We start from the raw sequence: 27,726 nt of genomic DNA, 5'->3' as shown, positions 1-27,726 counted from the left end.
GAATAAAAACTTAACAAAACAACGATCTATTCTCTTAGAATTATAATTTTAGAATCTTTGTAGAGGGGGCCTGAGTGAGTATATGTACAGATTCACAAATACTTAAAGCTTGGTTTCTTTTGAGATGCTTATTATCTGTGTGTAAACTGGTTAAAGGAAAACCTCAAGTATTTAATAAACGTTAGGAGATACTATCTCTTACCTTTATCATAAGAATAAATGCAATTATAGATTAATTCAGATAAGATACACATTGAACTATCTCCCCATAAAAATGATAGCTCAAATGCAGCACAATTAAAAATCAAATTCCATTTCACTGGTCCTTTAGATAAACAAATACTCTTCCTTTGGATTAGAAGGGAGCAATGGATATGGCAAAGAAAATAGCGCACACCAAGAAAAATGTACACTATATTTAAAAATATTTGAAGCTGTAAAAAATGCCATGGAGACCATGGCTTCTAGACTGTCCTCTACTGGTCACCTCAAATCATATCACATTGATTTTAGTAACTAATCAAACATAAATATCTCTGAGGTTGGGTTGCTGTGGCATGTAGAGAAGGACAATCATTCTGAGGAAAAAAGAATTCTAATTGTTAACCTATGCCTAAGGAAGAAAACTTAAGATTAGGTTATATAATGTGGGCACCAGTGAGTAGCAACATAATGGAGAGAAAAAATATATCTGAAAAGTAGACTGAAAATGTCTACAATAGTGTACATTATGACAAGTAATTTATCTCTTTAAATCTTAGCATCCCCTTGTGACAGGAGAAATTCCTCTTCAGTTTATAACACAGACAAGTGGTCAGAAAACATGAGATAACAGCACTTGGTTAAACTATTCCAATTATGCTATTATTACCGATATATCCTTTGTGCTACTTGAAGCTATTCTGTTCCTTGAATGAGATTTGGAGAACAGAAATGTAATAAAACAATAATCGAAAATAGTCTATGCTATATATAAGTAATCTAGACCTGGAGAAATCACTGAAATATTAGAGGCCATAACAGTCTAAAAGTAAAATAGTCAAAAGAAGAGTGAACCGGAGAAAAGGAGGTAAGGCAAGGGTACATAAAGACAGCTAATAGTTTAATAATGAAGAAATATGCAATGATATAATACGGCACAGAAAAGCTAAACAGACACACAGCAAAGGGAGAGTTAAGTAAGATACACGAAGAGAAGATTAAAGCATTTGGAAGTAAAGATGTGACATGCAGTTTTCAATGGTAGCCATGACACTGGAAGATTCTGCTTCTTCTAACAGTCTCTTAGCAATCATACACAACAACAAAAAAAGGTAAATGATGTGAATAAAAAGCAGACTAAAAACTTATTCAGAAAATCTATCTTTGAATACAAAATTAAAATGTTTTGAAACTCACATGGGAATCTTCATGGGTGGGTTTATTAAAGCTCACTGAAGTAAAAAAATATAGGTAACAAGGAAATAATTTCCCCATCTTTCTAAAATGATACATAGTAATTAGTGGAAAACCTTAATTTGTGAGCTCCCTTCAAGAAAACTTACGTTGAATCTGATTTGTTAAGTTGTTCTAAGTCACAGAAAAGTAACATTAGGTATAGTTTAAGTAAAGTCAGAGGATTTCATAGCCATCTGAACCACATCTGTGATGATATGATATTTCAGACAAATTATCTCAACAGTTAATCACTGAGACTCTTTACTACTGAAAATCACTTAAAATCTTATGCTGGTATACATGCACAACACAACCCTACCATCTCCTTAAGAGCACAAAATTTTTGCACCTAAATCAACAAAAATGCAAAATAATATAAATCTATATTATGGATAGGAGACCTTGGGAGGTGCAAAAGGTTAACATGCTCGGTTACTAGCCGGAAGGCTGGAGGTTCGAGTCCACCCAGAGGCACCTCAGAAGAAAGTCCTGGAGAGCTACTTCTGAAAAATCGGCCACTGAAAATCTTATGGAGCACAGTTCTACTCTGACACACACGAGGGAGAGTCACCATGAGTCGGATTTGACTAGGCAACAAGTGGTTTTTATATTATGGATAAGAATAAATTCTTATTTATTGAAACTAGTTTAAAAAATAAACATTTCTTTTTCTATGACAAATACTATGGTTTTCCAATATCTTGCTGACACAAATGTCTATCATCTATAAGGCTACATGCTATTGCTAAGTTAGATCAATATTAATAACATTAGCTATGTATCGATGTCACTGAAAAATATTACCATCTTAAAAGAATCTCTAGACTTACTAGTTTTGCTTGTTGGGCATTTACTGGATCACCATACTGGAGCAAAGCTTGAAACTGGTTATTTTTTGTAAATGTGATTATCTTCAATACAGCACCAAACTTAGAAAATATCTGTTAAAACATTAAATTCAAAATAGTATTTATATACTGGGCTATTATTTCTCTAATTTACAGGTAAAGATGCAAATTAAATTGAACTTACTTGGTGAAGAACATCAAGTGTTACAGGGTAGTACATATTGTCAATAATTATTCTAAGTACTGGGCTCTGGGCTGGAGTCACTGCACTTTCACTAACTGTGGTGCCACTAAGAGGAGTGTTTGCTGTCTGGACTGCTGTCACAGCTTGAAGAACGGCTTGAGCACGCTATAAATTGAAAGGAAGGGTAAGTACTTTAGGAACAGCCACTACAGAGTTTGCTACATGTTACACTATTAGTTCACTTCTTTTCTAGAACACAGATTAAACAAAATTTAATACTCACCCAACAAATGTTTTCGAGCAACTGCTACAAGCCTAAAATTGTCTGTGTACAATTCAAGAATTCTACTAGTGTTTACTTCAAAACAACTATCTAGGATTGGGAACCAATGTTCAAAAAGAAAACACAGGCAATGTAATTTATTCTCAAAAGAAGATGTAGTCTGGCTGATCCACATAACCAGAAAATGCTTTGAACAGAAACTTAGAACAGAAATTCAGCTGAACACTAGTCACTTCATAAAACAGGTACATGGAAGACTGCAACAAGCGGATTATTGAATTATCCAAAAGAACTCCAATAAAGCTTGTTATTTCTAAAACAATCTTAAAAGAGGAATATTCAGGGCACAAATAAGCCTTTTTTCATACTATTGTCAACATAATACACCAAAAATTTTAGAACAGAAATTGATGTATATTCTAGTATAAAACCACAACATTTTCAGCAATGATTTGAGATACAATATGAAGGATTACTTCCCACATATTTTATGGTATCTATTACACCACTAATTGTAAACTGCACTACTATTTTATGTATGACAAGTAACAATTAAACCATTACAGATCAACTGCTGTTTAAGATCCTGATTTTTGAGATTTTGATATATGAAGAAATATGCATACAGAATTGAAGAAAGTTATTTTTTAGAAAATCTGTCAATCAAATCATATGTTAAATGCTTTAGAACAACTGTCTTTATTATTATTTCCAATTATTATTTTTGACAGATTCTCTGATAAGGAAAAAATTTCTTTTTACCATATCTGGACTCTAGGAGCCCTAGCAGTGCAGTATTAACAGCTTGGCTGCTAACCAAAAGGTCAGCAGATTGAATCCACCAGCCACTCCTTGGAAAACCTATGGGGCAGTTCTACTATGTCCTATAGGGTCGCTACGAGTCGGAATTGACTTTGCAGCACTGGGTTTGGTTTTGGGTTTTGGTCATTCTTATTGTCAAGAGGTATTCCACTGAATGAATACACAACAGCATATTCCACTGCTGCTGAACATTTGGATTGTTGCCATCAATGGCTATTACATACAGTATACCATGAATTGTCTCATACGTATCTTTTGTTATACACACATTTTTCTAAAGTATGTAACAAGGAGTGGATTTACTGAGTCAAAGAATATGCATATGCTCAGCTTAAGTAGATATGTCAAGGTTTCCAAAATTATTCTACCATTTACATTCCTACCACTTACATGTATGAGAGCTCAAGCTTCTCTACACTGTCACCAACACTAGGTATTACCTGTCTTTTAAATTTTAGCCAATCTGGTATGTGTACAGTAGTATCTGTGATTTTAATTTGCATTAAAGGCACACAATCCAAACCTAATCCACTCTTCATGGATCAGGGGATGGCTTTCTGGAGGAACAAAAAGGTGAAGTGAGACCTAAAGATGTTTAGCAACTAGCCAAGTGAAATGGGGAGGGTAGCAAGGAGTAGCTCAAAGACGGGCAGACCATAATATTCCAAGTAAAAGTGGCAGCATAGGTAAAAGACTAAATTCAAGAGAAAGCACACCAGGTTAAAGCAAAAACCAAACCCACTGCCGTCAAGTAGATTCTGACTCATAGCGACCTTGTAGGGCAGAACAGAACTGTCCCATAGGGTTTCCAAGGCTATAAATCTTTATGGATGCAGACTGTCACATCTTTCTCCCTCAAAGTGGCTGATGAGTTCGAACCGCCAACCTTTTGGTTAGCAGCCAAGCACTTTAACCACCACACCACCAGGGCTCCTTACACCAGGTTAAAGGATCTACAATTACTTCTGGGAAAGACGCACAGGCATGTCGGGTGAGAGCAGTAATAAGGAAGAAGACAGACTAGTGGCCATCTCAGAAAATACTTTAATCCTGAGCTCAAAAAGGACTTGCTGCAGGGAAGTAACTTAGATCTGTGCATTTTACAAAGATACACACTTGGCTGTACTAGGAAGAAAGAATTCAAGAGGGAAAAGTTAAGTAAGTTGACCAGTAAGAGAGCTGCTGCAGTAATACAGCCAAGAGGTGATTGTGTCTGAGCTATAAAAGCAGCAGGAGGGGCAGTAAGAACTAGGCAGATATTAAGGAGTGAACTGACAGGATTTGGTAATTTGATGAAGGGTTGAGGAAGACGTTATAGCTGACATTCTTTTACGTCTTTTCATTATAAAACCCAATTAAAATATCTGTAAATAAACATAAAATGGAATAAATGCAAATACTGACAAGAGGAAGGTCATCATTAGCTGAGAATAATTTTTATCAAATGCCTGGAATACAGAAAATGAATGGAGCCAACTGGACAGAAGTCGCAGAGCAAAGGTGGAAACAGGAACCTTAAAAAGGTTCCAGATTAGAAACTGGCAAGTTCAGAGGAGGAAGGATAGGGTGGAAAACAAAGGGATTAACAGAAAGGATGGCTAATTAACAAACAGGTAAACTCCTCTTACCCCCCCTTCCCCCCAGTCTATTACTCTCACCATTAAAAAAAATGCAACTCCTTAAAAAAAAAAAAAAAGAAAAAAAAAAAAAAGCTCTAAAGGAAGTTTTGTTGGCCCAAACAAAAGCCTCCTTTGGCATCTAAGAATTTCAACTTAGTATCCATTACTTTACCCTAGAGGGAAGCAAGCAAGTCCAATAAAACCTAATTGTCCATTCCAAAATACAAACAGAGAGAGGCCAGCCACAGGGGTGGGGATGGGGGAAGAGAAAAGACAGGGAGGGAGTGAGGAGAGAGGGAAGCTGTAAATCATGACCAACTACAATGTAAAAAGGATTAAAAGGCTTCTGAAAATTAAAACTATAATTGCAAAAATTTTTTTTTCAACAGAAGCAACCTTGCATTAATTGTTTCCTCATCTGGAATAATCCAAACTGGAATAACTGGCTTATTCCCTTACCTCTTTGAAGTTCCTTAATCAAGTATCACTTTGTAACAGAGCTTTCACTGGTCCTATTTAAAATTACAAGTCCTCCTACCCCACATACATTTATAAACTCCCTATCTTTATTCTTTACACTTTCCTTTCATTTGAATCTTTAAAAAGGAGAATGTGTTCTGAATTATTTTGTTAATAAAAATATTATTTTTTAAAAAAATGAAACCAAGATATCAAATGTAATTTTAAACTATAAATAAAAAGCTATTCTCTTCTGGCATATTTCCTCATGATAAATTCTTAGAAGTACAATTTACGTTTCCAAAAAAAATATATTACCAAATTTAAAAAAAATAAGCTCTATCTTTCATTAAAAAAACGTGTAAGTTTATTGGGAGGAGCAAGTCCTTCAGACAAGCCAGAAGACCTCTGTTCCTCTCCCTGCTGGCATCTTTAGACCTCAGAACAAACCACCACCCCCACTGAGGCCTGATATTTGTTAGCAAGGCTAAAACTAAAAACCAAACTCATTGCCGTCAATTCCAACTCACAGTGACCCTACAGGACAGAGCAGAACTGCCCCATAGGGTTTTCAAGGCTGTAATCTTTATGGAAGCAGGGTACCACATTTTTCTCCTACAGAATGGCTGGTGGGTTCGAACTGCCAACCTTTTGGTTACCAGCCGCGCACTTTTAACCACAGCATGACCGTGGCTCCTTGTTAGCAGGATTAAAAAGATAAAATTCTGGGCTAACTATACCTTCTCCTCAGAAGTCGGGGGGCATGATGCAGCGGGATGTTTGTCAGCAGGGTTAAAAAGATACAATTAGTCACTTAGGCTGGGGTATAAAATAGCTGGGAAAGGAAGTTTTCTTTGTCTCTTTTTTCAGCTATGGTGCAGGTGGGGCACGCACAGCTTAAGCTTACAGTCCACCTAAGTGTACCTACCTGGCCAGGGGGAGAAAAGCAGTAGGTAAAGTCCCATGTAAGCCCTTCACTCATGGCCCAAAGTGGGGTGTACAACGAAGAGTTGTCATCTTTGCCTAGAAAGCTTTTGAGCCAGGGGGCACTGCCCACGATAGAAGTTTTCCTGTTATATACTGTCTGATTCTTGTAAGTAATAAAAGCTACCTTCCATGTGCTAACGTGTGTTCAGGGTCTGGTGGGGAAAGACGTGTTGTTTATGGAGCAATCCATATTAGTTACTGGTGTCCTTTTCCTAATGGCCTCCTGGCTATCTAGAAATTGGGCACAACGTGTAAGCACCACACAGATTTGGAGTGCTGTCTTACGGTTACTTTTCATAAACTATCAAAATAATTTCAAGTCATCCAAGGGTTAAAAATCTATGCAGAATTATTTTCCATTAAATTTTCTATAAGACAAAGACAGAGTTTACATTTTACTGAAACAGAAAGATAAAATTAGCTAAAAAACTATATTACAAGTGTTACAGATCTTACCATTACTGCAGTTCTATACATTTAAGTCTAAAAGCATTCGTATACTATTTTTTAATATGTTAATTTTAAAGAATATCTTCTATTGCACAAAATCAATCTATTCATATATTCTCCATTCTTAGACTGTTATTCTCAGGAAAAGCATTAACATTTTTTTAATAGGAATTATTCCACAAGAAAATAAAACCTATAAAAAGTTAAAAAACCAAAGGCACTGAACTTCATGCCTTAAAGTCTAAACAGCAAGTTGTAAAAATAGTTTATTCTCATAAGTCCTATCTCATAAAGTTTGCATACAAAAATTTTAACTTGCAGCAAGAAAAAGCACATTCTGATTTTCCAGACATTAAGCTGTTATTCTAGAATTCCTTTTAAATAGGACCATAAAAGAACTTTAAAAACATTATTTATCTAAAATCATACAGTACTAATACTTTAGACATATGAAAATGACAGACCACACACTTCCCTTCTAAGTTAGTGTAATATTTAACACGCAGGGACATACTGCAAGAAAATACCTCAAAAATAAGAAAATTCCTAGCACATCTTCTGAATGGTTAAACATTTTATTTTCTGTTAATATGTTTATGAGACTCTTAATACATTCTAGGCTGTTTTATTTATGTACCTACACATACTCACTTGGTTTAATGTATTATCTGTCTTTAGTTCTTTGTGATTAGAGTACTGGATATAAATCGGTTGGTTACGAAGATGAGGTGTCACAGCAGAATAATAATTAACCATAGTAATAGCTGCTTCCTCTGTTGCTAGTTCCAAAAATGCCTGAAATACAATTTAAATAACAAAAATTTTAATACTATAAATTAAGCTCAAATAAACTTCAATATCTGCGTAATCTATTTAGCTGATTTTAAAAAATCAATGTCTAGAATATAACTTTTCAAATTACATTTAGATGTTCTAATAAGTAGAATTAGAAACCCCTTACTAAGCTTAGGTATACAATTAAAGCTAACCTCAGAAGAATGCTGAGTATATGCTGCTTCTGCTTTCTAACTATGATCATCCATACCCCACAAATTTATTCCTCACAACACAATCTAGAGAAAATCAAATTTAAACATTTTCTAGCGTTAGAATTTTACCACTCCTAACCTAGAGAACAAGAGATCTCAAAGTTATTTGAAAAGCAGTATAATTTAATACAAAGAAAAATATTGAAACATTACGTGCCAGATTATTAGTGACATTAATTATATTCAAGGTGATGTTAAATTTCATATTTAATTTACCTGGGTCTACTGCTACAGGCACACTTATTCAATGAAGACTATTCAGGATTAATGACTAATTTATTCTAATATTATCAGATAAATACTTCCATGGGAAAAACTTAAAGGATAAGATGTTACTACTGCCCCTACTAATTTCTGATACTATCAGGAACAGAGCCCACTATAAAAGAAATACTTCATTTATGTCTCCCACAACCTCAATATAACAACTGTTCCATTAAGAGCCTGGAAGTGAATTCAAAAGGTAAGACTCTGAAAACTAAGGTGACTCACTCAATTCTGGCTCCCTAGCGGTAGTTTCCTACAAAGCTACTTAAGAGAATTCTAATTTGAGACTTCGATAATGTTCTTTCAGAAAATTAACCTACTGTACTGTACCCTTTATTATAGTTGATTTACACCTACTGGGTAGTTTGAGGTTTAACATTTTATAAGCCCTGAAAGAAGTATACCTGATTTTTTCCTTTCAGCATAAGGATGTTGGTCACCTTACCAAAAGGTAAGCCTAAAGCAATAACTTCAGTTTCTGTCACTTCACCAGGTAATTTTCGAATATGAAGTACACGAGAAGGGGCACCATCCATTTTATCTTCTCCTTTAAATTTTTTACTATCATTACCATTGGCTGAAAGACATTAAAAAAATGTGATCTTCATATATGAACAATGAAATAACATACTAATTTTCCTTATATGTGCGAAAAACTGCAAAACAAAGTTTTAAAAAACTTAAAAACATAGCTGAGTGTACCTGAATCATTCTTAAAGAATAAAAAACGGGGCTTTCAAAGGAACGGAGAATTATATATCCACAAATTATTAATAAATGGAATTTTTATCAACTAGTTAAGATTGTGGTCAAGTAATACGTTTCTGAACAGTACATGTAAAAAGTAATAAATGATAAGCAAAAACATTAAAAACTAACATTTCATAAAGAAATTGTCCAAAAGCTAAAGAACACAATTAGCACGTAATTTAATCATCTTATAGACTATACAGAAATACAAAAGAAAAAAATGTGAAAAATTCTGATTGGCAAAAATTAGGTTTCACTACACCTGAGAAATTATAAATTGCTCAATGAGGAAAATATTGTACTTAAAAGTAGGATCAAAGAAGGCAATGCTGTAAAATGATTATGCAGTCAATACACACTATGACTTATCTATAAGGAGCCTCTAATTGGTTAATATTACCACCTTATCTACTTAAATCTAGTTAAATATTTGTCACTATCAACATCTATATACTATAAATCACTCATGAATTTCATCAACTTATTCTGTTACACTGATTTCTAAACTGATATATTTCAATCCACAAAGTAGATAGCTATCTTCATTCCAAAGCTTCACCAAAGATAAAAATCTTTAAAGATAGCAGTAAAATAGGTGATGTTTTATACAGAATTCTTTAAAGGACTTGTAATCTATCCACGATGCCAGATCAGTGGTTCTTAATCTTTTTGAGGACTCAACAGTCTTTCTGAGAATCTAAAATGCAAGACCCTTATAAACTGAGACATATTCATGTGTATGTACTCCATTTTGCATATAATTTTAGGTACTTCATGGATCTTCCCCAAACATTCCACACAATCCATACAACTCTGAAATCATCTCGATCTTTGTGACCTCAAAATTCATTCAATCACACCCTTATGGGGCAGTTCTACTCTGTCACATGGGGTTGCAATGAGTCAAAATTGTCCAGGTGGCATATAAGAACAACAAAAATATAACATTTTATAGCATATATAAAGTCATTCTTAGTTAAACCATAAATGTTTAGCTCCAAATGATACTGTTCAAGTAAGTCTAAACTTGTGATTTGTAAACCTGGCTGTTTATCAAAATCTTCTGATTAGAAAATCTCCAGGGACGAGACCCAAGAATGCGTATCTCTACAAAGCCTCTCAAGTTATTGTGATACACGATCATGGTGGATATTTGCTACTATAAATCAGTATCTAGATTCAGACACTAGTGTTCAGGTTGCCTAAAACTGGATGAATAAAATCTAACATAGGAAAAAAAAAATTCATTCACTCATTCTTTCTTTAAATATTTACTGAGTATTAATGATGTGGCTGGCACTGATGTAGACTCTGGGAGTAAAGCAATGAACAAGATGAACAAGTTCCTGATTTTCTCCTATAGTCTAGTGGGAAAGGTAGACTAATACATGAACAAGTTAATTTCTTCCAGTAAAAGTGCTATGAAGAAAGCATAACACAGTGATGTGATAGAAAGTGCCTTCGCTGAAGACTGCAAGAGGGTGGTGTGGTATCTTTACTGGATGACCAGAGACGGTATCTCTAGGAGATAATATGTGAACTCACTTGATAATTTACTTGTTGAGTTATACTTAAGTTTTATTTTACTCTGAGTTTCACTCAAGTTTACATACCTGAATGGCCAGCATTTTCAAATATCCTTAAGTTGGCTTTGTACAGAAGAGTGGTTAAGTTTTGGCTTCTGAACATATAACCAAGGAAATCTTTCTGGCTACCTCCCCATCACTCCAGCAATATGAAAAACTATAAGAAAGCTCTCTACCTCTCCTTTTAACTGAGGAAGATGTGTGCATGCATAGCCATCTGAACTTATCACAAAGAAGAAAGATGCTGCACTTTCTATTTTGTGGCATCTTATATTACAAAATCATCATCAATATTAGTGTATTAATTGAAAAAAGTTAAAGCAGGAACGAAAAAACACACAGGCCTTAAAACATATCATTAGCATACAAATACATATTTTTCGGATGCCAGACTAAGGCCTTTTCTTGTCTTGGTAAAGCAATCTGAGTATAGAAAAAAAATTGATAGTCTGTTGTTCTTATTCATTAAGCTTTGTCTGAACAATGACAAATACTTTGTAATCCAATGGAGACACTAGTGAGTTATGGTATACTCAAAACAGCAAATTTCAGTTTCTCCTAATTTAATCTGTCCTTCTCCTTCTGGGAGATAGGTTTAAGAAAAATCATCACAACAAAGACACCACCCTAAATTGGATATGGGGGAAAAAAAAGTTCCCTTTTCAAACGGTTTTTAGAACATGATTGCCAAAAGGCAGAAGTCTAAGGCTATCATTGAGAGCGCAGACTAGTTTATTGTTTCGGATCTGTGCTGGATATTTTCTGGGGAATGGATGGTGGGTAGAAAGAAGAGAGCTAAATAATTTAGGAAGTGAGATACTTTGGATCGTCAAAAAATAAGATAAATTTTCTTTTTTTTTTTTTTTTTTTTTTTTTTTTTTTGAGAAATAGAGAAAAAAACAATGCTACTTTTCTTTCGCATTAATATTTAACATTCATTGCAAGTTAACTATTTGCCAAGCACTTCACAACCCTAAGACTGCTATTAACCCATTTACAGATAAGGAGCTAGTAAGTCATCCAAGGTCCGACAGTTACTAAGTGGTGAAGACAGGAAGAGGATAAAAGGATTAAAACTCAGGGAGTATAACTCCATAGGCCTGTGCTCATAAGCCAGTACACTACAGGAGGGTTTCAAAAATAAACTTCACATTACATACGTATATATGATAGTCTAGAGTAAATCTGTCCTCTTCTACCTAAGACCAAGCAAGCTACCTTGTAACTATCAAAATCTATACTCTTTCTTCACACTACCTGATATTACCTGATACTAACTAAACTTTACCTTACCTTGGAGCCCTGGTGGCACTGGTTAATAAGAGTTACGGCTGCTAACCAAAAGGTCAGCAGTTCAAATCCACCAGCCATTCCTTGGAAACCCTATGGGGCACCTCTACTCTGTCCCATAGGGTAGCTAGGAGTTGGAATCGACTCAACAGTAATGGGTTAGCCTTACCTTAGGAGTCACTGGGTGGCGCAAGTGGTTAACCACTGGACTACTAACTAAAAGGTTGACAGTTCAAACCCACCCAGAGGCGCCTTGGAAGTAAGGCCTGGCATTCTGCTTCCAAAAGGTCACAGCCTTGGAAATTCTATGGAGCAGTTCTGCTCTGCACATATGGGTTGCTGAGTTGTAACAATCACCACCTTACCTTAGGAGTCCCTGGGTGGCACCAATGGTTAAGCACTGGGCTACTAACCAAAAGGCTGGTGGTTTGCATCCACCAAGGGGTGCCATGGAAGAAAGGCGTGGCAATCCAGCAATCTACTTCTGAAAGATCAAAGCCATTGAAAACCCTATGGAGCACAATTCTACTCTGAAACACATGGGTTTGTCATCAGTCAGAATCAACGTGCCAACAACTGGTTTGGGTTTTGTTTTTTTACTTTACCTTAGTGCTAAATATTAGGAATGTCTTCATATTAAATAACTGATACTGTAAGAACGTGAAACTGGGAGATTAAGGACTTCCTTAATCACACAACTAAGCCTATTTTCACATATAAAAAAATTCCATCCCTGGAAAAGGACTGCAATGAAAACGTGTGGGTTCTCAGTCTCTAGAACACCTAGACCATTTATTACTTTATCACAGAAGTGAGGAGGATTAGGTTGTCTTAGTTACAGATCTATGATTCTTCAGAAGACAAAAACAAAACAATGTGGGCTTTTTTCAATGATCCTTCCCCTTCCATTCACCAGGTGAACCCAAAAACTTTTGGTTTGGGTATGTAAAACCAATAATTAAAATGATTTTAAAAGTATGCTCAATTAACAAGGCACACAGTAATGCTTATACACAGAAGCTGTATATAAATAGCAGAGATCTTTAATTACATTATTCCCCATATATTATTTTATATAGTCTTTTTAGCCTTTTGCTTCAGGAGATGTTCATCTACTCACAAATCATAAGCAGATGAAAATTTTAAAGTGTTTCTACTTAATACTTCTTTCTTCTAAACTCAAAAGTGGTTTTCTGCCTCAATTCTAAAACCCATATTTTCACCTTCAATCAGTCCATCATTTTTCTCCTCTGACTTTTGCTCTCCACTGGCTTTTACCTACCAGGAGCCCTGGTGGTACAGTGGTTAAAGCACTCCACTGCTAACTGAAAAGTCTGCAGTTCAAACCCACCAGTTGCTCTCCGGGAGAAAGATCTGGCAGTCTTAAAGATTTACAGCCTTGGAAACCCTATGAGGCAGTTCTACTCTATCGTATAGGGTCACTGAGTCAGAATCGACTTGATGGCAGTGGATTTTTTTAGTTTTGGCTTTTACCTGTAGTCTTCACATAAATGGGTCTCACCAAGATCATGGGTGACTTAAGTCACCAAATCCATCAACGGTCGAGCAACTGTAAATCCCCTCTGTTAGTGAATCACTCTATACTCACAGCACCTCTAATAATTTCCATTTCTAGTTTTCTTACTTCCCTGACTCATCTGACACCTGCTTTGAATCCTCAGCTTACTCATTCATTCCCCAAATTGGTTTGAGTTCTCTCAAGCTGTTTTGATCTCAAACTCCTTCCTATCTTTTCTTGCTCATATAAACACTCCAGTGCCCAGGTTTCAACAATCTCTTCATCATTTTATTTGTAAATCTATTATTTTAGTCCAACTCATTCTCCAATATTCTGATTCAATACTTATAAATATGTACCAACCTGAAGTGCGACATTTCAAAACTTCTTACTTTCATATGTCCAGTTAAAACTGGCTATCTGACAAAAGCTCTTCCATTTATTCTAAGTACAACCACATTTCTGGATTTGAATTTCCCACATTCAAATTCAAACATTTACAAAAGACCGGTGCCTGTTTATCAAACATGATACTGAGTCAAAGCAATTTTAATTCTAAACAATTTTAGTTAAGACTTCAAAACAAAGTACAGGGTTACAGAAGTTCCTGGCTTTAAAATAAACAAATAAATAAAAAGAATCTAAGCTAAAAAAAAAAAATAAATGCCGGTACTCTTTGTATGCCTATATGGGAAAACAAATGCTAACGAAGAGTGAATCAGTAAAGCTTCTGTTATTCTGTCGGCTATTTAGTTAACTCCAACAGCTACCACCCAAAAAGCCCTACTAGGCTTACTGTAAAAGCTAGATATACCTTTTTGGGTTTCTGAGTAGCAGCATGGTTATTTAAAGTGCCTTAGGCATGAGGTGGATGAAGGGAAAACACCAACTGCAAATAGAGGAAAGCTCTCATTACCTCTATATGCACAAGAAGACATGTTGTTATAATTCTCATAAACATTCAAAATGTCAAACAATGTGCTGGAATACTCTCTCAAAAGCATTTTAACAAAATGAGACATCAAAAATATCTGTGAAAATTAACATGGAAATTCCAGAGTTCCGAGTAACAGGCACCAAAATCTATAGAATGATTTCAGTTCCTTCACATAAAGCAAAACGTCACACTTTTAAAAATAATAAGCCCTGCTATTTTACAGAATGACAAGTAACATTGGCAGAAATACATATACTTAAATGCATATTCCATTTCCACAGTTATAGAAGAAATAACTCAAAAATTAAACAGACCATAATACTTAAAACTGTTAAGCCTCTTCCCCACTGCCAGTTACAAATTCCTTGCAATAAAATCCAATTCCAATGCCAGTTGGGGCACTGTGTTTTTAAGTATTTCATTTTTATTTCTCCTAAAGAAGGAACTGATTTATTACAAAATAGTCTGGATGTATCAATTTATTAGATGTTTACCTGAGATTGTTCCTAATAATATTGATTTTTCTCACTTCTTATCTTTTTTTTTTTCCACAAAACATCTGGTATATAGAGATATAACAGGTATAATAGAGAAAGGCGCTCTGGATAGGTAAAGAAAAGGCTGTTGAGATAGATGCTCTTGGAAACAGAATTCTATGGAAACATCAAGTTTAGGAAGAAGCATTCTGGAGAAAGCCAGAAGATGGCATATAAGAAGGAAATCCTGTTCTGTATTTGATATCTAGGAAAGTGTTCTCGTAACACTGCCTGCAAAAGTTCCTTTTTGAGACATCTGGAGCACAACGGTATGATATATACATCCAAGCAAATATAATCACTAGTTTTTAAAGGTCTTTTATCCTATTTGTTCTCAAAAGTAAACAGTATTCAAATTGGGGTCCGTTAGAACATATGAAAACTCTCATACTATTGGAAAAAAACATAGAAAAACCTTACAATTCAATGTTTCCTCTGTGCACAACGGTAAAATACATACATTGCATGTAAACTCTTTATCATACAACATGGCTTTAAGGAATTTTATTCCAACATTACAAAAAGACTAAATTCGTTGTTTATTCATAATGTACATTAAGCATACTTAGCACTCCTAAACATACCTTGTGCGCAGCAGGTAAGTGTCTGGCTGCTAACGAAAAGATTGGCAGTTCAAATCCACCAGCTGGTCCTTGGAAACCCTATGGGGCAGTTCTACTCTGTCCTATAGGGTCGCTATGGGTTGGAACTGACTCGATGGCAACGGGTGTGCGTGTGTGTGATATACGCTGGCGCCCTGGTGGCACACTGGTTAAGAACTCAGGCTGCTAACCAAAAGGTTGACAGTTCGAATCTACCAGCCGCTCCTTGGAAACCCTATGGGGCAGTTCTACTCTATCCTATAGGATCGCTATCAGTTGGAATCAACTCCACAGCAAAGGGTTTTGGTTTGATTTTTGGTAAACATACCTTAAGAATATAAGATAGGAACTTATACATCCACTGTATTCTTTCTACCAAAAATAAACCTCCTCCTTTTACACTTTTCCCCTTTGTTAATGATTCCAGCATCCATCTCCCTAAACAACGATTCTAAGCCAAAACTCTTAATAGTCCTCCCAAGCCCCTCTATTCCAAGTTAACTCTGAAGTTCTTCTCATTTCTTGATACATCATCTCCTCTGTATCCTCCTTCCAAGACCCTAAAATTTCAGGACCTTAATATCTCTAGTGTACATTATTGAAGAGTTTTTAACTGGTTTCCTTATGTACAGTATTGACCCTCTTGCCTCTGAAATACGAATGGAACAAAAGTCCTTTCTAAATGTAGATACGGTGAAGTCCAAGCTCCTTAGTAAAACAAATCAAATTCTGTCTGCAGGCCCCTAACTCTCTGGACTCACCTTTAGTCATTCCCATCTCATATTTTACATTCTAAGACAAAACTACTTATAGTTCATGGTTCCCACAGATAACGTACTGTTTCAAAAACATCTTTAAATTTATAATTGTTTATTGATAGAGAACATTTCCATCACCCCCAAAAATACTCTTGTACTTCCCTTCTGTTAAGTCTCACCATCCATAAACCGCCATTACTCTGGTATCTGTACTAAATACTAATTCTGTCTGCTCTAAAGTTTATAGAAATGGAAACAAACAGTACGTATACTTTTGTGTCTAGCTTCTTTTACTTCATATAATGTTTATTAAAGATTCACCCAGGTTGTTGCATGTGTAAGTAGCTATTCTTTTGTTATTAATGAGTAGTAATCTGCTATGTAACTGTGATTTATTTATCTGTTTTCCTGTTGATAGACGTTTGGGTTATTTTCAATTTAGGGCCATTGCGAATAAAGTCTTTAAACACACTTTTGTACAAGTCTTTCAGTGAATGGAGCCCTGGTGGCGCAGTGGTTAACAGCTCGGTTGCTAACCAAAAGGTCTAAAGTTCGAATCCTTGGAAATCCTATGAGGCAGTTCTACTCTGTTCTATAGGGTGGATAGGAGATGGAATTGACTCGACGGCAATGGGTTTGGGTTGTAGTGAACATGTTTTCAATAGAGAAAAACACAGAATTGGAAGCAGTGGGTCACAGCATATGTTTGTTTGTAAGAAACTGCCAAATGGTTTTCTAAACTATTTTATATTTTACACTCTCAACAGCAATGGAAGATAGTTCCAGTTGCTCCACATCCTCATCAGCATGCAGTGCTGTCAATCTGTTTAGTCATTCTAGTGGCTGTGAAGTGTATCTCAGAGTGATTTTAAATTGCTTTTCTTCCTGATGACTAACGTATCTTCATGTGTTTATTAAACATTTATATATCTTATTTTGCCCAGTTTTAAAAAATGGACTGTCTGTATTTAATTATTGGTGTGGAAGAGTCCTTTATATACTCTAAATAAGTCCCTTGCCAGATAAATGTATTGTGAATATTTTCTCCCAATTTATGCCTTGCCTTTTCATTTTTTTAACAATGTCTTTTAATAAGAAGTTATTTTAATAGAATCTAGTTTATAAATTATTTCTTTATGGTTAGTGCTTTTTGTGTCTTTTCTAAGAAATCTTCATACATCCCCAGGTTGAGAATATAATCTGTGATTTTTCCTAATAGTTTCATATAGTATCCTTTAGATTTAGGAATATAATTCATCTCAAATTCATTTTTATATATGGTACAATACGCAGTTTTAGAGCTCTGGCAGCGTAGTGGTTAAGAGCTTGGCTGCTAACCAAAAGGTCAGCAGTTCAAATCCCCCAGCCGCTCCTTGGAAACACTATAGGGTAGTTCTACTGTGTCTGATAGATTCGCTATGAGTCGGAATCAACTCAACAGCAACAGGTTTGGTTTTGGTTCGTACAATACGTAGGGCTTGAGGTCCTTTTTTGTTGGTGTTGTTGTTCTAGCACCATTGTTGAAAGAACTTTTCCTTCTCCACTGACTAAGGCATCTTTGTAAACAACCCATTGACTTTAAGTATGAGTTTATTTCTGAACATTAATCTATGACAGTAATCATGCTAATACTAAACTGCTGTGATTACTACAGGTTTTCAGAGAGTCTTAAATCAGATAGTATATGTTTGCCCAACTTTTTCTTTTCTTTTTCAAAATTGTTTCAGTTACTCTAAGTCTCAATAAATTTCAAATGACTGAAAGCTTATATATCATATTTTCATAAGCACCACTATGCCATAACAACACTCACGAAAATACCTCGCAGGGGGAAGGAGAGGTTGGCAAACAAACGTAGAAGGTACACGTTATTTGTGTATAAAAATAGCCTCTGATTAAAAATCAAAAACAGTAAGAAACATAGAAAATTACCAAATATTTAGAAATTAAACTAAACAATTCTGAACAACACATAGATCAAATAAGTAGAGAAAATTATCAAAGCCTGTTGGGATTTTTATTGGGTTTAACTTCTAGCTATTTATTTTCTAGTTGTCTTATGTTGTTCTTCTGTTGCACTGGGTTAATGGAATATTTGATAGTATTCCATTTTAACTACTCTACCAGCTTTAAAACAACAAAAAACAGCTTTTTGAGATACAATTTGATAATCTTTGTATCTACAGTACACCTGTGAAACCTTTATTACTAGTAACAGAGTATACATATTCATTACCCCAAAATCTTCTTGTGATCCTCTGTAATCCATCCCCTCCTACACTTCTCCACCTCAAAATCCAAGCAGCCACCAATTTGCTTTTCTTAACTACAGATTATTTGGCAATTTCTAGAGTTTTATATAAACGGAATCATACAGGATGCCCTCTTTATTGTCTCACTTCTTTCACACAGCATAATTATCTGAAGATTCACCTCTGCTGTTGTGTATATGGAAACCCTGGTGGCGTAGTCAAGAGCTACGGCTGCTAATCAAAATGTCGGCAGTTCGAATCCACCAGGCACTCCTTAAAAACCCTATGGGGCAGTTCTACTCTGTCCTATAGGGTTGCTATGAGTCGGAATTTTCTTTTTGCTATCGTGAACAGTGCTGCAATGAACATGGGTGTGGATATGTCTATTTGAGTGATGGCTTTTATTTCTCTAGGATATATTCCTAGGAGTGGAATTGCATTTTATAGTGCTTTTTTTTGTGGTGCTGACGTTTTCTTTGTTCCTCTTACTCTCCTGGGCTGAGTTCCTTCTGTTCGTGGATTTTTTTTTCATTTCTTTTGTTTTTGTAGGTTTTGTTTTTACTGCGACTTTATGTTTTTCTTATTTTGATGAGTAGGTTTGTTAACTTTCTTTGTGGTTACCTTGAAATTTACCCTTATCTTCTTAGATTTGAACCAGTCTATTATTACTTGGTATCACTTTGCCTTCTTCTCCATTAGAAGGTTCTATACCTATACCATTTATTCCCTTCTTTTACTGTTCTGATGCTGTTGTCATTTACAGATTAACCTCTCTGGTTCCCTGTTGTAATTCTTTTGGTTTTGCATAGTCCTTAAGCATTCATTTCCTAGGCTGGTATCTGGCTAGTACAATCCTGTGTCCTATATTCAGCCTATGGTCTGATGTTGTTTGTTCTCAGATCGAAGGACTCCCTTTAATAATTCTTGTGTTTGGTTTGGTTTTTACATAGTCCCTTAATTTCTGTTTATCTGGAAACAACCTAATTTCACCATCATATTTGAACGAGAGTTTTGCAGGATATATTATTCTTGGCTGGCAATTTTTTTCTTTCAAGGTTTTAGATATGTCATCCCATTGCCTTCTTGCCTGCATGGTTTCTGCCAAATAATCCGAGCTTAGTCTTACTGTTTCTCCTCCATATGTGACTTTCTGTTTTTCTCGAGCTGCTCTCAAGATTCTTTCTTTATCTTTGGTTTTAGTGAGTGTGATTATGATATGCCTTGGTGATTTTCTTTTGGGATCTATCCTATATGGGGTTCGTTGAGCTTCTTGGATGGTCAGCTTTCCATCTTTCATGATATTGGGGAAGTTTTCTGTAAGCAATTCTTCAGTGATCCTCTCTGTGTTTTCTGTTTTCTCCCCTTGTTCTGGAACTCCGATCACTCACAGATTTTTGCTTTTTATTGTATCCCACATAATTCTCAGGGTTTCTTCATTTTTTTTCTTCTTTTTTCTGATTTTTCCACAAACAGAATTGTATCCAAGTGTTTGTCTTCAATTTCGCTGGTCCTAGCTTTCATTATTTCAAACCTGCTCCTCAGCCCTTCTATTACACTGTCCATTTCTGAAATCCTCTTGTTTATCTTTTGGATTTCTAATTGTTGTTTTTGTATAATTTCTAGTTATGAATTTATTTTAGCATTTTGTTCCTGTATTACTTTCTTGAATTCTTCCATTTTTTGGTCTGTATTTTCCATGAATTTGTCTGTTTATTCCTCATTTTTGTCTGCTTTTTGCTTAAACTCTTGGATAATTCCAAATCTCTAATATTCAGAATTATACAAAAGTTTAAGCAATAAACAGTAATTTTTTTAATCCATTTATCTGTTGATGAGCATTTAAGTTGTTTCCAGGTTTGGGTTATTACAAATAAAGTTGCAATGAACATTTGTGTACAAGTTTTTTAATGACTATATGACTTTTCTTGAGAAAATGACTAGGAGACAAATGGCTGAATCAGATGGCAAGTGTATGCTTAACTTTTTAAGAAACTGCCAACCAGTTTTCCAAAGTAGTTCCACCATTTTACAATCCTATCAGCAGTATATGAGCGCTACAGTTCCTCCATGTCTTTGCCAACACTTGGTATGGTCAGTCTTTTTGATTTTAGCTATTCTAGTAGGTGTGTAAGGTTATCTAACTATAGTTTTAATTTGCATTTCCCTAACAACTAATGGTCAATTGATAAAATAGCCACAAAAATGGACTCAAACATACCAAAGATCATAAATACAGCACAGGACCAGGCAATATTTCATTGTGTTATACATGAAGTCACCATGAGTTAGAGGTGACTCAAGGGCAACTACCAACAACGAAAAATGACTAATGATGTGCAGCATCTTTTTTCATACACTTATTTGCTACGTGTTTATCTTCTTTGCGGAACTATCTGTCCAAATACTTTGCCCATTTTTTAAATTGCGTTGTTTGTTACGTTATTGTTGAGTTTTAGTATATACAGACACACACACACACGCACTTATTCTGGATAGTAGTCCTTTATCAACTATAAGATGTGCAAAGAGAAAATCTATAGCTGGTCTTTTAATTCTCTTAACAGTAGCTTTTGAAATGCAGATTTTTTTTTAATTCTGATGAAGCCTAATTTATCCACTTGTTTTTTCTAGATTGTGCTTTTGGGGTCATATCTCTAAGAATCTCTCCTTCAGGGTCACAAACATTTTCTCCTATGTTTTCTTCTAGGAATTTTATAATTTTAGGTTTTACATTCAGGTCCAGGGTCCATTAGGAGTATTTAAAATATGATGTGAAGTATGGATCCAAGATTTTTTTTAAGAGGGAGGAGTATACGGATATCCAGTTGTTAAAGCACCATTTGTTGAAAGGCTATTCTTTCTCCACTAAATTCTCACTTTGCAGCTTTTAAAAATCAGTTGTCCATATATATGTGGGATTATTTCTGGACTTTCTATTCCATTCCATTGATCTATTTATCTTCTTAATGTCATATGATCCTGTTTTGATGAACGTAGTTTTACAATAATTCTTGAAAACAGGAGTCTTAGTTCTCCTAACTTTGTTTTACTCTACTGGCTTTTAGCTATGTTGTTGGTAGATGTTGTCAGGTTGATTTGACTCACAGCAACCCCATGTGACAGTGTAGAACTGCCCCATAGGGTTTCTAAGCTGTAATCTTTACGGGAGCAGATTGCCAGGTCTTTCTTCCATGGAGACATTGGGTGAGTTCGAACCGCCAATCTTTTAGTTAACAGTCAAGTACTTAACTGTTTTGTAGTTTACTAAGAGGCTGTTCTAGGGATTTCAATATGCAACCTTAATGATCAGTCTATTACAGGTAATACTGTATCACTTCAGGTAAAATATAAGAACGTTACAATTGCAAAAGTCCATTTAATCTTCTCTTTGTGCTGTTATATTTTACATACAGACACACATAAAATAAGTCCCATAATACAGTGCTACTATACTGTTATTTAGAGTCTTTCAAACAAAATCAGAAAATAACAGCAGCCTGTTTTCATTTGGGCACATATTTACCACTCCCAGTATTCTTTGTTACTTCTGCAGATCTAGGTTTTTATCTGGTATCATTCTACTCAACTTTAGGAAATGAACTTTTTTGTTTTTGGTTGTGTGTGTGTGTGTGTGTATGTATGTTTTGGTAATGTATAGTGTTGGTCTACTGCTAAATGTCTTTTTCTTGGCTGTTTCTTGATTTGCTCTATAATCATTAGTTTTTGATACTTTGGCTATTACTTGCCTAGATATGGTTCTTTTTATTTATCCAATATGAAATTTACTAGGTTTCCTAGAACTCTAAGTTAGGATTTTTCCTCAAACTTTGGAAGTTTTTGGCCATTACTATTCAAAATTTTTTTTGCTCCATTCTCTGTCTCCTCACCCTCTGAGATTCCAATTACATATATGTTAGATAGCTTGATTGTCCCACAGATATATTTTCTATTCAGATTCACTAACCTTTTTTATGTTGTCTTCATCTACTATTAATCCCATCCAGTGAATTTTTCATTTCAAATACTGTTTTTCACTTAGAGCGTTTCCATGTGCTTTCTTCATAATTGGTTTTCTTTTCTTTCTTAATACATTCCCCCATCTGTTCCTTTATCATTTCAATCTTTTCATTTATATCTACGAAAACATTTTGTAGTCTTTGTCTGCTAATTCTAGCATCTAGGTTATTTTACAATATATTTCTATTGACTGTTTCTTCTCTAGTTCATGCATTATTTTCCTGCTTCATCACACAATTTTTAAGTTTTGATTGTATGCTGGATATTTTGGGCGATAGCTGTAAAGAGCCTACATCATGTCATCTTCCTTAGGGGATGTCATTTTGTTTCTGCAGGGAATCCAAGTACTGGTGAATCTTTCGGATCCTGTCAAGTTAAGACTATTTCACTTTTTTTTAACTTACTATTATGGCATGTTAACTATAGGATGTGATCTTCTGTCTTAAAGCTTGGCTTTTCTGCAGTGTAAATTAAATGTCTGAGGTGCTCGGCAAGATGCTTCCATTTTGGCTTCCCAGAATGCCAATGCCTGCACAACCTCTGGTATCCCCATTTAGCACTCAGCCCCAAAGCAGGCAATTTGACAGACCTTGTTTCAACCTGTACATGTACTACAGCCCAGCTGTTATCCAAAGTTCTGAATGACATGACTCCTCATACCAAATTCTGCCCCCCTGCCTGCCCTATGTCTAAGCCCTCGGACAACTTTTCTCCAGAACCTTACCTACAAATTCCTGCTGTGTGAGCACCCTTGCTTTCCAATCTCAGCCTCTTCAGCTCAATGAGATCTGTGTGATCTGTGTGGGCTTACTCTTCTGTGCTACAGCAGTAAGGTACCCTATTTTTACACAAATAACTTGCTCCTTCTACGTTTGTTTGCCAACTGTGCCCTACCCCCATGAGGTATTTTTATAAGTGTCACTATGCCAATTTTTTTTTTACATGTTGCTATTAAAAATTAGCATAGCATACTTACGAAAATATCTCACGGAGGAGAAGGGTGTGGCTGGCAAACAAATGTAGAAGGCACCCATTATTCGAGTAAAAATACGGTACTCCAAAGCAGAAAGCTGGAGTGATCATCACACTCACCTCGTGCGTGTGTTTCCCTTTTCTCAAGAATCATGATCTTGCACTGTCTGCCTATCAATTCCAAACAACAGCTGCCCCATACATTTTTATTCAGTTTTACAGATTTCTTTTTTTTTGGTGAGGAGAGAGGCAAGGCTGGTACCAGTTACTCTGTCACAGCCCTGCATACTAACTTTTAAAATAGTTCCCTATCAATCATAAATACAATCTAAAAGAAAAACAATACTGACAAAGCAGAGTTATGAACACTTTAACCTGTTTGTTCAATTATTTGGTACATGGTACATCATTGCCTCGTTACTTTGCTTTGTAATCACGACACTGAAAAATCTGTAATGATGTGCTGACAGGTTCATCTTCACATGTAAGCACATCATTATCGCTGTATTTGGTAAGTACTTCATTATAATTTTTAGTAACTGAACTGTCAAGGATGTATATGTGCGTGCCTGAGTTTATGCATACACAGTAACTACTTATAGGAAGTCAAAACACCTTCTGATCTTTTGATTCTTTTGATGCCCAATATAATTAATGAATCAAGCAACTAATTCAGGAAAAGGTATAAAAAAGGAACTTTTTTGGTTTCAGGGAAATAATGTGGAATGTAGGGTTATAAGATAAACTCATTAACAATAGCAATAAACGGATACAAAACTGGGCCCATCAGCCATGAAACTATGGTCTAAACTTGTCTATTTTTGTTTACACAGACAGACATTACAAACAACCAAAAATGTTATTTCAGACATATATAATTTAAGGACTCCTAATCTTGCAGATTCAATAACTCAAATTTCCAAGTAGATGACAATTCAAAGAATTAAAATATTGTTACAGCAAAGAACTAAGAGAAAAGGTAAAAACACAAAAGAAAACAATTATGTAGTTGAATCATTTGGTTGTTATTTACAGTTTGTGCTTTTGGGTTCATGGGATAGAGAAGAAATACTAAAAATCAAAAAATCCTATGACATCTACACACAAGAACTAAACATAAAAGTACAAAGGGAGTGAATGAGCAGGCTTGTAACATGACAGAGAAAAGACTATTTTTGTAATTACAAAAACAACCAGACTTAGAATTACTTGCCTACAAAAGTCATCAACTTCAACGTTTTCATTTGGCACATGTATACTCTAGTAGAATTTCACTTAAAACATGTCAACACATAGCACGAAGTTTCAGTTTTAACATTCTGCCCCACAAAAAGGCAAATAATGATAGACTTGAGAGAACAACACTTACCTGTAACTACCATGCTGCTCATGTTAGAGTTTGGACTACTGAGAACACTTCCTGAGAGTAGTTCGTCAGATCCTCTCTATAAAGACATAACAAATTAGCATAAGCAATCTTTAAATTTAAAATGTTAATCTGAAAGCCTGTCACAAATTTGTAACTTTTCAAATATTCACTGAAAAGCATATGTCAAGTATTATACTACTGGGGACACCTAAAATTTTATTCTAACAACAAACCTTAAAATAACAAAATTAACTTCATCCCTCCATCTTCCTATGTATCCTTCTTCTCCCTTTCCTCAAAGCCAACAGTTCACCCAAGTTCAAAAGACAATATACAAAAAACAAAGATTGTTTCATAATCAAAAGCTTTGGAAAGCCACCCCAATTCTTTGTAAACAAGCTAATCCCACAGGAGCTGGATTTTCTCAGAAATGTTCTGTGAATCTTCCATCCCCACAAAGCCCTTTATTCATCCAGGTAACTCAGGTCTTTAAACTTTATACTGGTGAGTGGGACAACAGCATCATCATTACTAAAATTAAACAGTCAGGTATACACTTAAGTGGCTAGAAAATTAAAAGCAAAATCTATAGAATGAAAAATTTCTGTCAATTATAAAGAGATCTGAATCATGTCCTAAACTCTAGAGAATAGTTATAAAATCATTACGTTCTGTGAACTGCACAGCTGTTCAAACCAATTAGTATTGTTTTAAGCTATTTTAAATACGTGTATATTTACTAAAATATGAATAGACTCATTATTTAAAATAGCTACATCAACTGTTTTGCCTATTTTAAAAATGTGTACATTTACATACACAGCTACTAATATGTAAAATAGCTAAATCAATACTGGCAAATTTAAACAACCAATCAGTACACAGAAGTTGAATGCAACCATCAAAAATATATAAAAAAGATGTCAAAGCATTTCATACAGTCCCCCCCAAAAATTCAAATTAACCATAAGCTGCATGCTAATTTGAGCTTAAACTCATAATTAATGAGTTGCGTTACAACAAAATATGAAAAACTGAAGCAAATACATCTCCATAGATCATCTCTCTTAAATGTTTTAAAAGCTTTCTGCTCATTAACATAAAATGCTCAAAGAAATACAAATATGAGACAAATAAACATAGTGTCAAGCCATATTATATTTGCATCAAGTCTAAGATCTTACCAAGGTATAAAGAGATTCAACACTAATGTTGTATAAGGACATGATGAGCACAAATAGAATACTTTATATCAGAGATTCTCAAAATGTGGTCCCTGGAAAGGATCATCAGCTTTAGACCTAGAAATCCATTAGCAATGTATGTTGTCAAGTCACTCCAGACTTACTGAATAAGAAACTCTGGGGCTGGAGCCAAGCGACTTGAGTTTTAACAAGTTCTTCAAGGGCTTCTAATGCATGCTAAAGTTTAAGGACCACTGCTATATATTATCGGTTCACTATCAATAACAATTATTTCCTAATTTTCATCATGTTTTTATGAAAAGTATGTAATATGGTGTTAAAAAAAAGGGCTGTGAAGTCCAACTCCCACTTACATAACTTTGGTAAATTACTTAAACCACTCTAAGCTTTAATTTTCTCATTTTTAAACAGGGATAACATCTACATCACAGCCTTTAGGATTAGATGTGATAATGCACAGAAGTATTTACCAGGCAAAGTGCCTGGCCCACCTCACTAGTATTCTCTATAACAGAGTTCAACCACGCACAGGATCCACACACATTTTTTGATTAAGTGAATGAATGTTGGTTATTATTACTAACAACTGCTGTATTTTTTTTGGTCTCTGTCCTTGGATCAAATAACTGAAGTCAGATTACTCCATGCACAAAAACAAAGTCAGCTCCCCACCATAAACCAAACCAAACCCACTGCTGTCAAGTTGATTCCAACTCACAGTGAGCCTACAGGACAGGGCAGAACTCCCCCATGGGATTTCCAAGGAGTCGCTGGTGGACTCAAACTGACCTTTTGGTTAGCAGCCAAGCTCTTAACCACTGCAAAATTTCTTATACAGAGCGGATAAAATCGGCTCCTACATAATAAATCAATAGAATTCCAGACTAAGTATTCTAAAAGTTAAAAAAAAAAAAAAAAAAGAGATCCTTAACGTCTTACTCGCCAAAATTCATAACTCCTTTAAAGATTTTCAATATCCCTTTAGTTCCAGCAAACACTTTGACTGTCCCAGTTTTCAAAGAGTGTATTTCATCTCTTCAAATGTGTATTATCATTTTATTATTTAGATGCTTGCTTACTTGTGAGTCAAAACCCTTCCAACTCAGTGGATCACAAGTAATTCTGGAAGAAGAGGGGTGAGAAATTTTGGGTCTACTGAAGTATAAAAGAAAGCCTGCCATTCTAATGTGTGGTATGTAGGACATTCTAGTCCCACCCCAAACTCTATCAAAAGTTTCATATCTGCTGCTAAGAGTAAGTATAACACTCTTCATAACTAAGTCTAAAGAATATCAAATTACTTGCAATTTTATGATTATTTACAAAACTTAGTGATGAGTAAGTTTTTGATAAATTTAATTGTTTTTTTAAATAAAACATTTTCTATGTGAGATCAAACTGACAACAGCAACTCAAAAGGCTTGATGGGAAGCCTAGGGGACAGTGAGTTGAAGATAATGGTGATGGAATAATTTGGAAAAGGATAGTGAGAATAGCAGCACAACTGGAAGAATGTAACTCTGTCACT

General features: G+C 35.1%; 1 protein-coding gene across 3 annotated transcripts in view; it reads right to left on the bottom strand.

Annotated features, from left to right (window-relative positions):
• PTBP2 (polypyrimidine tract binding protein 2) overlaps positions 1-27,726 on the bottom strand; it is a 78,217-nt gene that overhangs the window by 27,463 nt on the left and 23,028 nt on the right. For 2 of the 3 annotated variants that reach the window (XM_012556222.1, XM_004378777.2), the window contains exons 3-7: positions 24,994-25,069; positions 8,810-8,982; positions 7,741-7,884; positions 2,470-2,634; positions 2,268-2,378 (exon numbers count right to left, since the gene is read on the bottom strand). In XM_012556222.1, coding sequence (XP_012411676.1) covers positions 2,268-2,378; positions 2,470-2,634; positions 7,741-7,884; positions 8,810-8,982; positions 24,994-25,069 — 669 coding nt within the window. Of the gene's footprint in view, positions 1-2,267; positions 2,379-2,469; positions 2,635-7,740; positions 7,885-8,809; positions 8,983-14,364; positions 14,440-24,993; positions 25,070-27,726 lie in introns of those variants that run through there. The other variant, XM_023733475.1, reaches the window with a different exon arrangement.

The sequence above is a fragment of the Trichechus manatus genome, unplaced genomic scaffold (assembly GCF_000243295.1).
Source record: "Trichechus manatus latirostris isolate Lorelei unplaced genomic scaffold, TriManLat1.0 scaffold00058, whole genome shotgun sequence".
Lineage (NCBI taxonomy): Eukaryota > Metazoa > Chordata > Mammalia > Sirenia > Trichechidae > Trichechus > Trichechus manatus.
Note: the sequence above shows the minus strand (reverse complement) of the source record. Positions and strands in the feature narration are given on the sequence as shown.